Genomic DNA, 16436 nt, shown 5'->3' on the forward strand with positions numbered 1-16436 from the left:
GCAAGAGATAAAACCCCCATGCATTTCATCTAGGATTCTGAAGACTTGCTGAGGCTTTGGTGTTAGCAAATGGCCTTTTATGCTCTGTCAGTCTATGCTTAGCTTAGCTGTTACATGGCTTTTATTATGAAATGAGTTAGAAGTGCTGTTCCTTAGCAATTTTTTTTTAAAAAAAGGTGGAAGATGGGATATGGCCTTTGGACAGACATTTCCAGACTCTGATTCATGTACCACTGATGGAATGGGTATAATTCCAGTCATATGCAGCAATTACCCTTTCTTACAGAAGCAACACTAAGAATTTCTACACAGGTAGTTACATATTTTTGAAGTTACTTTTGTACAAGGCAGCAGCTTTTTTGCCTTGGTTCTTGACATGTTTTTTGAAATAATCCATCCAGTGTAGGACCTCCATCTCTCACCTGAGGAGGACACAGATTTTTTGATGTCACCTTACGTAAGACTTGGGAATCCTGGTTTTCTCTAGCAAAAGCTGCTCAGTTGAGGATTGAAATGTAATGGATTTATTTGCAAATAAACAGCACATATGTCTCAGACTGGGGAGTGACAGCATCCACGTGAGTTTGAGGATGTCTGCAGTTTCCCCAGTAGACCTTTCTGGGAAGGGTTCAGATGCCTGGGCAAGAAAAATAAATCACCACTTCCAAAAGATGTCGCATGCCATACACAAGCAAAGCATCATGCACCATATATGCAAGCACTGCACGTTTATCACTTCCAAACTGTGACTGACTTAGTTATGGCTGTGCTGCACAGCTGGTCTGCATGTGAGAATTAGAAATGTTCTAGATTTCCAAATGTGCCACACAGTTCTTCTCATGTATATTGATGTCAACATTCTGTTCTGGCACTTCTGGACAGTAAAAAAATAGACATGTATTAGAAGACTAAGACATATGACAGCTGTATGTGTGTGGCAAGGGTTGCAGGAGGCTGCATTTACAGTCGTCACTGAGGTGGTTGGTATCCAGCCAAACTAGCACCGAGACTCTTGAGCGTGGGAGGCAACATGGTCAACGCGTGAGATACCCAGCAGGCATGACCTGAGCCTCGGCATGTAATCCAGGCTGGTCTAGAAGTCAGTAGAGGCGACTCCTCCAAGGCACCAACAAACATTTTTAACTGCCATTTAAATTTGTTTTTCCCATGTCAGGTGAATGAATGATTGATACATTTGGTTCGGGGATGTTATCCAAAGGGCTCTTCATGAGTGAGGGAGAAGTCTCACATGATGCTGACTACAATGCAGGCAGCTCACAAGACAGCTTCGGTTGGTCCTGTAGTACTCACCCAGGTCTGGGCAGAGGGCTGACCCTGCCCCCTTCCCTCATGCTTGTTCCTTCCTCCTCGCTTTTGGTGGCATTGGAATTTGTACAGCTATGAGTGAGGCAGATCAGAGAACTGGTCTGGGTGGGTTTGGTTTTGCTCGGTTAGTTTTTTAGCTTGATTTTATTCACCCTGTGATCACCCTAATGGTGGTACTGGCACAATGGGGAGGGTAGAAATGAAGAGTTGGAGGATGCTTGGAGGCGAGTCCACCCCTCTTAGCAGAAGCCAGAGTCCATATTAGATTAAAGTGACAGAGGAACTCTGGCTTTTGAATGAATGAGTAGAAAGCTACGAATAGAAATGATCAGACTGAACAGCTACCTTTTTCGTATCTATGACCCTTCGTTTCCTGAAAAGCTGTGTTATCTTGAGAGCTCAGATTTGTCCACTGGGAGTTGCATTTGCAGTTGAGACACCTGAAAACTAAAAAGAAGAATTTCCTTCTTCTTTGCCTGGCTGTAGGGAGAGAATTGTTTGCTCTGTGAGTCTGGGTAGCACAGAATGCTGATCTGCTGCTGCTTCCCAATTCACATAGTTTTTCTGCCTGTACACACTGACACACATCATTCCAATCCAACAAAACGTATTTCTTCCTGTTGTCAGGTGATACAGATAGAAATTAGTCCACATGATGCAGAAGTGGAGAACTGGGCTACAGAAGACCGTATGCATTCAGTTACCCTCCGGCAGATGATCTGCTTCATAAAGTCTTGTGTAACCACACCAAGCTCTGCGGTTTACGTGTATGAAATAAACATAAACAGCTTGTTAGCCTCATACAGCTGGGACATGATTGCTGCTTTTAAAGTCAGGTGTCTTCTGGTGGACTTAGAGTTGATAAGGACTTGCCAGTGCTAGATTAAGGGTTGGACTCAATGATATTAAAAGTCTTTTCCAACCTCAATGGTTCTATGATTCTGTAAGAACCTAAGAAATACTCTGCTGGCACTTCTGACAGTGCCCAAAGGCAGTGCCTTTGGGAAGCACGGGCAAGCATGGCCACTTTGTACCGTCTGTTCACCTCATTGACCCCCAGCGTTCACCAGTGTTGTATTAGGGATGTAAGAGCATGCACCCCCACTCACTTCCTTTGCTGTCTATTTTATGGAATTATTTTTGTAATTCTTTTTTTAAAAAACTTTTATTACTGTATTTTTGGCCTGTTGTTTTTAGTCTGTCTCCACTCTCTTCCAAGACAGCAAATTCTAGTTGTTTTTACTCACTCTGTGAAGAAGCACTTTCTTTCACACCAATCCTTTACTGCTTTAAGCGTACCCTAGTGCGTTCATTTTGTGGTCTGATGAACAGCTGTACCATATTCAGTTTATCCATCAGTTATACTTTCGAAAACCTTAGTTACATCCCCCTTCTCATCCTTTTCAGATTGAAAAATCTCAACTATTCATAAGGAGCTGCACCACACCATTGATCATTTTTGGTGCCCTTTACCTTCTTTAATTGTACTATATCCTTGAGAAGTGATGACCAGAGTGGAACACAGTACTTAGGACATGGCTGCTTGAAGTTTTTATGTACTGGCAAAATGCTGCCTTGCCTAGTTCTCAATACCCTTCTTGATGATGCTCATCTGCTGTTCAACAGTAGCAGTGGAATTTATGGTATCTTTAAAATTTATAATCACAACCATTTTTTTTTTGTTAGGCTTAAAAATTCTTACTTATTCTGTAAACCAAAATGAAATACATATATTAACATTTTAGATACCTAGATACCTCCAGAATCATATTCCAGAATTGTCTCGAATATCAAGTACTCAGTACAAACTGAGCCGTCCTTCAGGGGAAATAATAATTTTTAAGCTTATGTTTCTTGTAACTATAAAGAAGATAATCAACAACTATATTATAAAACTCAGGCCACTTAAGAAAACTTAATATTATTTGTATTTAAATTTATTTTCTGAAATGAATGATTAAGTATGAATCTTAAATGGATTGTTTTTTAAAAAGAAAAGGACAAAAACCAGCTCGTTACTTTTGAAAATTTCTCAGTCAGCTTCTCTGTAAAAAACACAAATTTTTCTTGATTAGTTTGGACTGTATGCATTTTATGTTCTGCAGGCAAGCTCGAAAGACACTGGATACCTGTATGCAGCAATACATCACCGTCTTGTGGCATTGCGAAGCTTTGCTGAGCAAGATCCATGTGCTAATCAAGTAGACACAGAGACAGAAATAGCTTTTCAGCCATTAAACTGTGATAGTGATGATGAAGATGACGTAAAAATAACTCAAATGAACAGCAGTGGATCTGGTAAGCCAAAATTTTCCTGGGAATGCTGTAATCCTTTCAGGGTATTTTCTTGTAAGCAGTGAAATTGCACTTTTTTTTTCATGCTGATCATAACTTTAATCTGTTACAAATATCCTTTTCCAGGTAGAAGAGGGCAATTCCTTTTAATATTTTGACTTACTATTGTTAAAATGCAAGGTTTTGCCAGATCAAGTATCCACATATCTTTATAGTAGTGGAATACTCTTTTGACAAAAGGCTGAGGGTTAAGATATTTTAATATTGTCGAGCTTTACATAAAGGTTTACTCATTATATTTCAGTAGAAATGACTAGAGGTACTGAGATACTAATTGTTCCTTGAGTATGTACAAGCTGAGTTCATTCACATCAGTGATTAGGTAGTTACATATAGCTTAAAGCATAAAGTGGTTACCAAGGTATTTATTGCAGTGGTTAACTTCATTTAAAACACTTGATTCTTGATCAGCTGTAACAACTACCTCACTAGGAAATTTGTAGGTCAAGATTTATACACCAGTTTTGCCAGCTTTCTTCAACGTAACAAAAATTTAGGCTCCTCAAAGGAAAGAATGCAACTAAAAAAAAGACAAAAGGGGTAAATACAGCTCACAACAAAGTCAACATTTGCAGAAGGCAAGACAGAAACAGTGTCAGAAATAGAAGCTTTTCTCTCTTAGCAAAAGACAAGGCACATTTCTGGGGCAAATTCACTTGCCTGTGCCAAACTGCTACAGTGGATACAGGACCTGCCACTTTTCTAATAGGACTACAGCAGGCACGTTTGAGTTGTTGCTCATAGCATGATTTTCCCTCTGCCACCAAGTAACATCCTGTCCTCATATTATAAACTCTTCCTTTTAACAACTATTCAACAAGAATAAACTAATGCATGAGTTAGAGCTATGAGCGACTGTTTCCTTAAGGAAACAAGTCTTCTCTCCCCTTTAAGCAAAAATATTGCAGTTTACATTGCTTGTTCCTATTCTTAAGTACATTTCAGTCGCATTCAGTGCTCTAAACAAAGCATGATGCTCTTATAGAACATTTTCTCACAATACCTTTTTTCTCTTTAGGAAATGGGAAAATTGTTAGCTCTGAGAACTCTCCAGATTGCTCCCAGATAATCAAGCATTCCTCCTGTAATTCCTAAATAGTCTCTACTGACTTTACAAAGAGTTTCTGGTAACTTGAAAACTCTGGATGGAGCTTGATTCCTTTCCAGAATTATTGATGATAAGAACTCTTTGTTCTTTTAGGGAAAACAAAAAGGAGGGGAAAGGGAATGTCAAAGCAGCGTAGGAGCAGAGATTTACAAGTTAAATATTTATTTTGATTTGCACAGACTTCTGATACAAATATTCAGATGGCAGCCAGCAAACAGATTCTGAGATATGACAGTGTCAGATGCTGTTTCTTCTTGACCTTTGAGTTTAAGCATCCGTCCTTCATTTATGTCCAGCTACTGACAGAAGTTCTAACAATCCCTTTCAAGTGCTTTTTTTGATGACTTCTGGTGTTTCCTGCTTATCTTAATCTCCTCGATTATTCTCAGAGCCATGAGGTTTTAATTTTGCATACATTTCAGTTACCGGTATCCAAATCCCATTTTACCTGCAGACATTCACATCTTAGACACGCCTGTCCCTGAAACTCGCATTTCCAAAACAGGAAGAAAAATATACCTCATGGGTTTTGAACAGGGTGAGCTCAGTTTTAAATATCAGCCTAGAAATGTCCATTTGGACACAAGAGAGCAGATCCTGCATATTTAAAAGCATTTGTTTAAATCTTTCATTTTCATGCTTTCACTTTCATTGAAGGATGTGCATAAGTCATCTCCTTTCTCTGATGTAATTCAGTTTCAGAGATTACCTCTCATTAAGACCACATAAATGTTAAGAAGCGTAAGTTCTCAGTGACTGTTTTATTACAAGAAAGACAATTAGAAAGGTATACTTTCTGCATTTTATTGCATTCCATTCTACCTGTTTTTTCTTAAAAAAATATAGTTGTCTCTTAATATAAGCAATTTCCTCCTTGTTAAATAGAACTAACACAACTCCCTAGATTATGCTATATGTTTCATGACACTGTAAAAGACATGAAAAAAATAGGCAAGAATTATCTTTAGTGCTACAGACTGAAGGAAGTAAATATGATACACATAATAAGTAACATGTTATGAATATTAAAGTGATTCTACATGTTTGCAAGACATTTTTCTAAGAATTTTTCAGACGCAGTTCTTCACTGTAACATCCACAGGATGTCAATACTGCATAAAGACAGTGTATAAAGTAGTAGAGATATTTCTACCATTTTACAAATTCAGTATAGAAATTTATTCCAGTATTATTAAAATTTTTAATTGAATTGCTTTACTTTCAACTAGAGAGACTAATTTCATCATAAAGTCCATAACAAGTAAGTTGCTATACATGATATTTTTATCAGAGCATATTTCACCAGTTACAGTTGAGATATTTTTAACAACAAATTGTTCTGTAAATCTAAGTGAAGAGAAATGGAACAATTAATCTTTAAACAAATTTTGGGAGTAGATGGCATCAATAACTCTCTGGGAGGTATTTATCTTTTCCCACAGACTACCAAGTGAGCTGAGGAGATTAATTTAGACTAAACAGAAAACTTGTAGGCTGACCAACGGTAAGGAAATCTCTTCCATTTCTTTCATTGCTAACTCATTTCTTTAAGTATTTTAACTGTTTGCTACCAGGTGTATTGATTACACATATGAAACATTTTTTCACTAAATAGTTTAATGAACCAAACCATGAAAAGTGCTGCTATGACAATGTGTGAATGATTAGACCAAGAGTGCTCCTTTCTGAAGGAAATGCTACTGCTCTCAGTTACATGACTCTCCCCTTTTGTCTTCCTTCTCCTTGGACTTATAAACCTTACATTCTTGGCTGTGTGGGATAATCACCCGAAGCCAGTGTCAGGTTCCACTGTCCCACAGAGAGAGGGAGGAGTTACTTAGATTTGCTGATTCCCCTGGTTGGATTAAGATGAAAGGACACCAAAGGTCCACAAACACAAGGTCTTTATTCTGGGCTCACACAATGAAGTGGCAATAATAACATTTGGCAAGCCTTGTAGGGAGGAGGGTGTGTGTGAGGGAAATCAAGTAAAAGAAGGGGACAGAGAGAGCGCACACAAAGCAGAGGGAATTCACCAATCCTGGATCCAGCATTGGTCTGGCCAGCAGGGTGTCTGGTGCAGAGTCCCCAGAACCTTTGGAGAGTTCCCCTTTATATATGGTCTTTCCCCCCCCACACGCCCCAACATGCCTTCTCTGCTTTTTGTGCAAATTAGCTTGCATATGTAGTTTCCAGAACATTTGCCTTTTGAGGAAGGGGCTTCATGAGTCGGGGGTACACCCTCCCCTACCTCTGCACAGTGACCAACAGTCAGGCAGGCCTCCACCCACCTGCATTTCAGTTTATCCTTAGAGTGTTGCCATATCCTCAAGTGGACTGGCTGGGTTGTCTCAATCTCTGCAGTTGCCTCACTGTTGGAGACAAACTTCTCAGCACAAACTTCTTTTTGGGTACTACAGACAGGCATATAGAATAGCCTAGTAGTGGAGGATGGTCTCCTGGTAGGCAACAAGTTGTACCTGACCCCTGTGGATAAAGAGGACTGAGCACCTGCACCCCATAGGTCTGTGTCTGGGGTGTGTTCTGCAATGAGTAACAACATCAAACTGTTGCCAGTACCTCCTCCTGCTTTGCTAATAGATCTCAGCCATCAGTTTGGGGCTTTCCCGTATGTTGGCAGCCCTGTGTCAGGTACCTGTGCAAGACAAAATCTTCTGACTTCTGTTGTTTAAGCAGCTTGACGACACAATTACAAATTTGGCACATGGGAGTACTGAGTTGCACTGCTAGTATGGTATTGAATAGACAGTCCTCTAATGTAGACGCTGTGCAACGCTTGCAGGGTGCCCGTCTCTTTCCACTGGCAGTACAAACAAGATTTCTGTGTCAGGCCCAAAAATACATCCTGCCAGAACATGTATCTGGTAAAGCCCCAACACTGAAGCTTGCCATTGGCAGCAGGTATGAGGAAGTCACTACTTAGACCCTAAGTGACTAAGATGTCTCCAAAAATGTTACTCCTTCCTTTTGACACTTCTAAGACATGTTTCTGTGTTTTCTTCAGAGCCATAAGGAGATTCTGTCTTTGCTCCAAAGGAATGCATTTTGTTTACATTTAAAAATATGTCCATCAGTGTCATGAGAAATAGCACAAGATCCCTAAAGTGGTGTAACCCTGTTAGTATTTAGAGAGACACAAGGCATTTCTTTCACAGAGGAGTACAAAATGTCAGTCATATTAGGAAAATAGCATGGGACTATAGGTAGAATGGTTCCTGTAATTTCTGTCCTTTTGCCTTTTCTGATTTTGCAGGAATTTGTTTATTCGTATCCCTGAGGGGGAACAGAGAAGCTGGAAAAGTACATGCGGGAGACAAGGATGACAATGTCACTAGGCAAAGAAATGCGTTATGCATTATTTCTTACACTGCACCTCAGCAATAACTCTTAAATCTTCTCCTAACTTCATCCTGATTGAGGGATCCTCTCTTTTGATTGAGGTGTCCTCTCTTTCCTGGCATGGAATTCAAAGATGCTGGAGTCTGGGACTAAGTAAGTCCCAGGAAGTCCCTCCATACAGTATAGCCATAGACCTTAAGAGAAGACCATAGTCTGTAAAGTCGTAGTGTGTCCCATATGGGTCCACCGAGAATTGTATGGATTTTGGAGACTACTGCTGTTGAGAGCTGGACAGTATCATATCAGAGAAGTGCAGCCTTTATTTTGTTTTAGAGACATCTTCTAGTCCACTATACATGTACCTTCCAGGTTGGCCTCATTAGGACTTGGTTATCTGCTGGTGTTTATTAAGATTTAAAATGTTATGAGAGCTTTTTTTATTTTTAAGTAAAATACTTTTGAAGTTTTTAAAGGAACTCCTGTTAAGCAACACCACAAGAACTCCTGAAAAACTGATTTGTTTGATATTTCTTGTCAATTTAATTTAAATTCTTATCAGTTTTTAAGGGTACCAAATCATAAATCTAACACACACACATACATACCTGACAGTGATTAAAACTGAGGAAAAGTTAAGAATTAACTTCTTTGTTGGAGTCCAAGTTGCTGTATTCTTTCCAGCAGATACCAGTATCATCTGAAGCACAGAAGAAAAGAAAACTTTCTGATTGGCTTTAAATACTGACATATATGTAATGTGTAATCAGGAAAGAGAGGGGGAAAATCAGATTTAATGTTCTGACAAACGCAAGGCCTTTCATTTCACCTGTAAGAGGTTTAAAACTTTTAGTAGGTATTCAGTGGTGGGTAAATTGTAGCAGCAATTTTTAAACACTGTGATACTGATACCATGTGTCTGGCATTAGTGAGCTGTATCTATACTTTATGCAGATGCATCAAAGTCATAGAGATAACACACCACAAGCACTCCTGGGTACATTCTCATGACTAGTGAGTTGTTTGAAGATGTGCTGGATTTCTCACAGTTTACTGAACATCTGTTTTGAAGTGCTAAGACAGTGTTCCCCATATAGAGCGAGATGATTTGCATCCCAGGCACATTGTCCTATCTAGACACCTGAATCCTTAGTGCTTATGTGCTTGTCTTTATCGACATGGGGGGTCACAGTCTTCACTCACTATTCACATGCTCAAATATTTGTGAATAATCCTGTTATCTAGTTAGATATTTACCTAAACCAGGAACTGATCATATCCAAACTTTAACCTACTGCTTTGGTATTATGAAATGCTGGATTGTTTCAAAACATGAATATGCTCAAATAAGCAAGATTGCTTAAAAATTCTTTTTTGGATCATTCTAGATGGAACCGCAGGCAGTCTGTAGTCTGCTCATGACACCTACCACAGGTTACAACAGCACAGCCGGGAACTCATCTTCCCAAAACGTCTAAGCTGAGTCATTAGAACCTGAAAGGATGAAATCAGATGCATTTTGCTTTATGACTTCTAAGCAAAGATTAATTTTAGTGACAGCTTAAGTTTAATACATTGAGAAAGAACTTGAGATGCACTTTGGAGGACTCCAGTCGGCCTGCTTTTGCACTGCGATGGGAATGACACAATGGCTTTCAATATTCACAAAGTGTTAAAAAGGCTACAGATTTTAGAATTAGATATATTTAGATGCATTATTAAAGTAAGGAGTTTTATAGGAAATAAATGTGTATTCATCATATTGATGGATAAAACCACATAACCATGAAGTAATAATATACGTGAAGAGATATTTGTTACTTTTCATCTGTTATTTAAAAGATTGGATAGCTTTAAATTTGGCTTCACTGAAAATATTTATTTAAAATTCTCTGGTAACATTCAGCATCCTGTTTGTAAGTACATACAAGCAGAATTGGGAGTGCCAGATTAGCATGACCAAGGCCTACAGAAACCACCTTCATAACAAGTTTTTTAGTTTCTTTTGAAAAGATCTGGAGTTGTATACTTTTTTGTAGAATTTTTTTAAAGGGCAAAGGACCACGATCTGCCTTTACAGTCATAAGCACCAGGAGAACTCACTGTGAAGAACTGCAGGCCACTTCTAGGGCACATATAATCTTTAAAATCTGAAAGTGTTTCTGCCTGCACTCATCAACACCTTTTCAGTTACAGAAAACAAGAACTATTAATTGTCCATTTGATATACACAAATAAACGTATGCACAGTATAACTGGATATCTGCATCAATGTTTCTTGTAAATGTGTGAGATTATCTGAGATTATTTCTGATTTAGCTGTAGCTATCCCTAAACAGCATCATTCATTGAAACAGATGAGTATGTTACACATCCTAATGTGTTCAATAATCCCAGCAGCCCCAGACCCAGTCACTCTGTAAAAGTGATTCCACAGACTACTGCCTCCTATCTAACCATTCTCATAAGGAATTAGAAAACTCAATTCTCTCTAATGCCACATATCAATTAAGACTTACTGGATCATTCTTAAGCACATGCACAGTACAGATGCCATTTTTGCTCTGTTTTCTATTCTTTCTGTCAAAAAGATAAAGAAGATATGTCTGTAACCATTCTGCTGCAACTCACTGCTGCCTTGTGTATTGTTGGATACAAAATATTATTTCTTTGTCATCCTCAGAGCTGAAAAAATGTTCTGAAATATGTGAAGTCCTTTTAATTAAGGTAATTGTAATGATTTCTCAATCTTAAAAGCTGCATCACACCTGAAGAGTCAAATTACAATTTAGTTTTCCTGTCTGAACATAGGTATGCACTTGGAAGAGTACCAGCTTCTTCCCGAGTTCTCAGTGCCCTGTAGCATCCAGGTGAAGTTTAACTAGCATTTAGGATTATGCTGAATCCTAAGTAGCCTGCCAAAATTAGCATTTTGTCTGACATTGATGTAGCATCTGGATGACAGTAAACTGAAGTGGGACAGGATTTTTGCCTTCAGGAAAAGGGGAGTACTTCACAATAGAGCACTAGTGTCAAATAGTAAAGCACTTGGGATTCTCTTTGACTCTTCGTCTGCTAATAACAAAAATGTTCTTTCCATAACTAGCTGTACATTTTGTCCTTTCTATCAGCCTCACTCCTGACCACAACAATATTTGCATCACTGACCTTCATATTTCATTGCTGCAACTCATACTCAGGAACAAAGCTCCATGTTATAAAAACTTCAGCAGCTGTTAAACACAGCAGGCAGGCCTATGTATTTAGCAACAGGTCATGGTGATAACTTTGCCCTGGAGTTCAGCTGGCTGTGCACTGAATGCAGAGTTTGATTTCAAAGTCTGTCCTGATAATCAAAGCCTTACGTGAAACAGGATTTAAGCACCACAGTGTCATGATATCCCTCTAAATTCTACTACAGCTGTAAAATCCTTTGCAAATGCAGGAGTGTTCCAGGGCAGGCACAACCGAGCTTTTGCAGACATAGGACTTAAACATTGTCATTTGCTCCCACAGCATAAGGAACAAGACTTATGATCATTCACAAATAAACTCTCTTCTAACCTGTCGCTTCCCAAGTTCATTACATATATGCACAAGTATACACAAACACATGCTCATGTGCACACAGACACTCTCAAATATGAAGCTAGGTATCCTAAGAACTGAGGAGGACGAGATGTTTTAACTATTTTGAAGAGTTGGGATGCTGTGGTAATAGAGGACATATAAACACATGTATGTGCAGACATATTTAAGGTATGAATTTTTACTCTTGAGATCCTAATTATTTATTCTCTTAAGTCTCATTGCACTAAAATTCCTTGTTTCTCATGACTGAAGGTATACTAATATGTAATATATTAACTTGGTTTAAAAAATGTAAAGTTTGTAATTTTATGACAGCCAGAGCAATTTCTATGCCTGAACATAAAATTTTCTTACAGCTGTAAACTGTGTCTGACTAGTTTGTCTTGTTTTGTGCCCTAGTTAGAGCTTCCTGCAGACAGTGCCTTCCACACTGCAGAACTTCAAGCCTGCTTTCCTAAGGACACAAGATTTAAACAGTGGTGTACTCTGTCCATCTATGTGTCAGACCCACTTCAAGCTCACTGTTCAGTTTCAGATAAATTGGACATAAGGTAGAAAGCTCAAAGGCAATTTTAAGTTTGAAATATGAAAACTGGTGGTTGTTGAGTGGCTGATCTTAGAGGCAGGTATCCTGTGAGGAAGAAGTTTCAGGGTAAGCCTGGTATTTTCTTTGAGGCCTGTGGGGCTGAGTGGTACATTGTTGCTTCTGAACAAGCTGCAGCATTTGCTGGGAAGTAGGAGAAAGAAACTTGTGCAATAATGGATACTTGCGATTATTGTGGCTTGAAAAGGGTCGTAGGGACATGACCCAAATCCATATGAAACTAGATGTCATTAATTTGCTGTTTGTAGAGCAACCTGTCCTATATTTTGGGGTTTTTTTTCAGATTGTTGTTTACTTACTTATTTCTAAAAAATCCCAGTGATTAATTTATATACATAAGGGGTGCAGAGCTGGAATCTCTTACGTATTAGTGCAGTTGTTTCTGAAAGAGGGAAAAGTAACGGCTCCTAATATAAGGATACACATGCAGATATCTGCCACTAAGATTATGAGTTTCTAGCAAAATCTGCCTGGATGAGATAGTCTAAGTGGCTTATTTTAAGTTCTGGAGGTGTTTGTATCTCTTCCGAAATCTTCTCACTCAGGTTTTTATGTCATGATCTTTAGTGACCTCTGAATTAGTTTTGACAAACTGTATGAAGCTAAGAGCTTGGTAGTGTCTGTTATTGAGAGAATGAGTACAGGGAAAACCTTGAGCACTTTGATACTACTTTCAGTACTAATGAATTTATGACAGCCTGTATGACATGGACAGGAAGAGGAAAAGCATCCTCTTTTCCTTAAGTCAGTTTTAGAGGACCTACACTGGGGCATGCTGGCAAGAAAATCTAGAAAAAGCATACATTGCTTGTTCTAGAGCAGTTGCCTGTCTAAAAAGTGGAGTTCAGATTAATGAGGTTTTTTTCACAGTGAAGTTAATCTTAAAAAACATTGTGTCTGCAGCTGTTTGAACATACTCGCATTGCTTCTGAAATGGTGAAATCAGTTAGTTCACTTCAAGGATGGTGTAGTTTGCTTTGCACAAGCAAAGAGTGGGAAGAAAAGTAGAAAAATAAAGTTCTGCTAATTGTAACATGTTCTAATGAAAGTGTGGACAAGAAAGCGTGCCTCTTCTCACTGGTCTTTTGTGATTTTTTTTCAATAATTTGCATCCCCAAGAATAACTGCATTTATTTTGCTTTTTCTGAAGCATCCTCCTCTATTTCGGAATTTATGAAATGAAGTGTATGGCCCAACTGTATAATCACTGGTGAGGGTACATATGTTGCAAGCAAAATGCAAGCACACGTGGATAGAACCTGGGATGAGAAATTCAATCCAACTACACCTACTGATGTGTTCATCTACCTGCCTTGTAAGGTGTATTGCACAAGTGTGACATGTTCTCCAAGTATTAGTCTGGGGTTTTCCTCCAGATAAACAGCATTAACAGCTGTGGTCAGCTGGGCTCAAAATCTAAGGGCTCAATTTTGTGAAATGTTATAGTGATGGTCTGTTTACCTCCTCCTCTGTGAATGCAACACTGGTGGCATTATCATTTCAACACAAAGATAGTGCTATCATTTTCAGGTACCACTAGTACTTTTAGGGGCATATAAAGTAAGTCTAGAGAATGTAAATGCAAATGATTGGATTAGTTAATTATATAACTGGTTATTAATTAAATGATCACAAGAAGGCATTACAGCAATAAAAAGTAGAAACGAACAGTTCTCCTAGATTATAACTGCACTAGAAGCAGTATGTGCCTTCTTTTGGAGACATTATGCAAAACTGCCCATAGTCTTGCATGGCGAGTTTTGTAGTTATTTTAACAACTTGGGAATAATACAGTATTTACATAGAATTTTTTCCAGTTACATTGTTTTGTGACACAGAATAGATTATTTTAAGTTTATTACATAGAGGATGCTTAAAGTCCACTGTCTTGGAGAATGTAAAGCTAAGGGTGCCTGGTTTTCTGTGGATTAGTGTCTTGAAATTTACCTCATGTATTATAACTAACTCCTTGGTGTCTACAATGGGCATTACTCTGAAACATTTTCCTTACTGCAGGCAGTATTGAGGTGTCTGTTTCCATGAGGAATTTTTAAGTACTTTGTGCCCAAAACAAAGTTGGCTGTGGTCAGCCACAATAACTTTTGAAAGTAAATTACAGTAGGAATTCACCCCTACTCCATACTTTTATCCTATAAGAATACCAGGCTAAAATGCTTGTGCTTATTAATTTAATTCTGTATGAACAGATCTGTCCCTTAATGCACTGGGTATATTGCTCTGAAGATGGGGCATGAAGACATGTCACAAGCTGTGAATGTATGTCAAAATAAGTAAAGCATCATTTGACAGAAAAGGTGTAATAAGGGAGAGGTTAAGTAGTGCCTATTGAGCATTTTATAAGTAGGCCATTTACAAAGTAAGATGCAAACTGTAAGTAACATTCCACAAACTCTGTTTTATGTGTTATGGGAAGTTTAAACCTTTTTCCACATAGATAATGGGGTGTCAGATGAGCTCTGTACTTTTCAGCTAGGCTGTCAGAGACTTCTTGCTGGGAAGCCTGAACGAATTGCTTTCATGCTCCATCCCTCCGCTCTGCTTCCAAAACATTAAGATACCATCTACTGTTTTGAATTTACATTTTAAAATATGTATTTCATATTTAATGCTTATAATGCTTGCTGTGGGTCTCAATTCAAAAGACCATAGCATGATAATTGCATGGCTTCAGAGTATTTTGTTCTATATATTGTTCCACATTCAAGCTTGCCTTAGTGGTTGAAGCAGATTTGTTTTTCAAAGATGAAACCAGTTCAATATAACTAGGTAATACATGAAGCACAGGATCCTACAGCAGCAGCTCAATGATCAAGTAAGTTACAAAACAGATACCATTCAGAACAGAGCTGTAAATTTTCACAACCTCTTACCTCCTCTTGGGTCTCTGGGATCTTGTACCTACTGCTTTGTACAATCCAAAAGTTAATGGTTATACAGAATGAGGTATTTTCTGGTTAGCAAGGGAATTAGTAATGTTTAATTACTCTCCTGGTAATCTGGTTTGTGGTAGTTTTCTTCAAGGCTAAGCTAATCAGTAGATAGAAAATCCTCCTACCCGTCAGTGAAGACTGGATGGAGCTTTTGTATTGTTATACAAGAGCAGGGAAGGGCTGAATGGCTTAGCTAGTCTCATTTCCTAAGACTCTTAGCAAAGCACTCTAGCAGGGTGCTGCACTGACAGGTAAACAGCTGAGGCTTCAGTTCCCCCAGCGAGAGGCTGTAACTTCCCGCAGGGGAGGAACAGGCACAGGGTGAGTAATGAAAAAAACGTGCATGAATGAGGCTTTCAGTGCAGAAGTAGTCTGTGAAAGTCAATGCCTGCAAAGGCAGCTATTAATAATGATTTAAAAACCGCACAGTATTTCTGGATAGCTTGCTCATGATATGAAAAAGTAACTCAGGATCTATTTACTTTTTTTTTTTTTACCTGGACTTGCAAAGCGCTGGCTCACATGCCCTCGCAGCGCGGCTGCACAGGTGTTTCCCCACACCTGCTGCTCTCACCCTGCTGCCTCTTCCTGCGTCTCCTCAGAGACCGCGATAAATGCGGGAATGAAGACCAGAATAGTCATGAATAAGAGATGGGCTTCCCAAGCGTGTTTCTCTCAGATCCTGATGAGATACGGTACCTAGTCCTTTAAAACACAGAACCTGTTTGCTTTTCCGACACCTTCAGCGTCCTTTTCCTCAGGGGAGTTTACCGAGGGAGCACGTCAGGCCCGCTGCGAAGCACCTCCCCGCCCGCCAGGCTGCCGCGGCCTGCAGAGGGCCGGCTCCGCTCCCCACCGCCTAACGCAGAGGACGCAACCGGCTTGATTTTACAGCCCTTAGCACAAAAGCAGGCCGAGCGCAAGGCGGCCAGGGAACATCGCGGGCGCCCCCGGGGGGCGGTGGGGCCGCGGCAGCCCGGCGGCGGCGACGGCCCGGCCCCTCAGCGCGACCCCTCCCCTCCCCCGCCTACGTGCCTACGGCCCCGTCCCGCCCGCCGGCCAGGCGCGTGCGCACTTCGCGCTCCCCGGGAGCTGGAGGGGGCGCGGGAGCGCGCGCCACACGCCGTTCCCGCCTCCCCTCCCG

At 39.7% G+C, this 16436-nt stretch overlaps 1 protein-coding gene and 1 long non-coding RNA gene across 9 annotated transcripts in view; one reads left to right on the forward strand and one right to left on the reverse strand.

Moving 5' to 3' along the window:
- The window catches only part of RANBP3L (RAN binding protein 3 like), a 40261-nt gene extending 30640 nt beyond the window's left edge, over nt 1–9621 (forward strand). Inside the window, exons 14-16 of one of the 6 annotated variants that reach the window (XR_005825628.1) lie at nt 3432–3624; nt 4700–6293; nt 8064–8124. Coding sequence is in view for 5 of the 6 variants with exons in the window: in XM_040580185.1 (XP_040436119.1) it covers nt 3432–3624; nt 8064–8194 (324 nt within the window). In the remaining variant the exon portion in view is untranslated. Of the gene's footprint in view, nt 1–3431; nt 3625–4699; nt 8593–9534 lie in introns of those variants that run through there. The other 5 variants (XM_040580189.1, XM_040580186.1, XM_040580187.1 and 2 more) reach the window with 5 other exon arrangements.
- Nucleotides 29–16239, reverse strand: LOC121081286. 3 transcript variants are annotated; one of them, XR_005825630.1, is made up of 4 exons: nt 15790–16239; nt 9576–9640; nt 8755–8846; nt 29–422 (listed from the first exon to the last, which is right to left on the reverse strand). It is a non-coding gene; the product is annotated as an uncharacterized LOC121081286 (long non-coding RNA). The 3 variants fall into 3 exon arrangements; XR_005825631.1 differs by lacking the exon at nt 29–422 and adding an exon at nt 433–1398; XR_005825629.1 differs by lacking the exon at nt 29–422 and having other exon boundaries at nt 8701–8846.
- Between the last annotated feature and the right edge of the window lie 197 nt (nt 16240–16436).

The sequence above is a fragment of the Falco naumanni genome, chromosome Z (assembly GCF_017639655.2).
Source record: "Falco naumanni isolate bFalNau1 chromosome Z, bFalNau1.pat, whole genome shotgun sequence".
NCBI lineage: Eukaryota > Metazoa > Chordata > Aves > Falconiformes > Falconidae > Falco > Falco naumanni.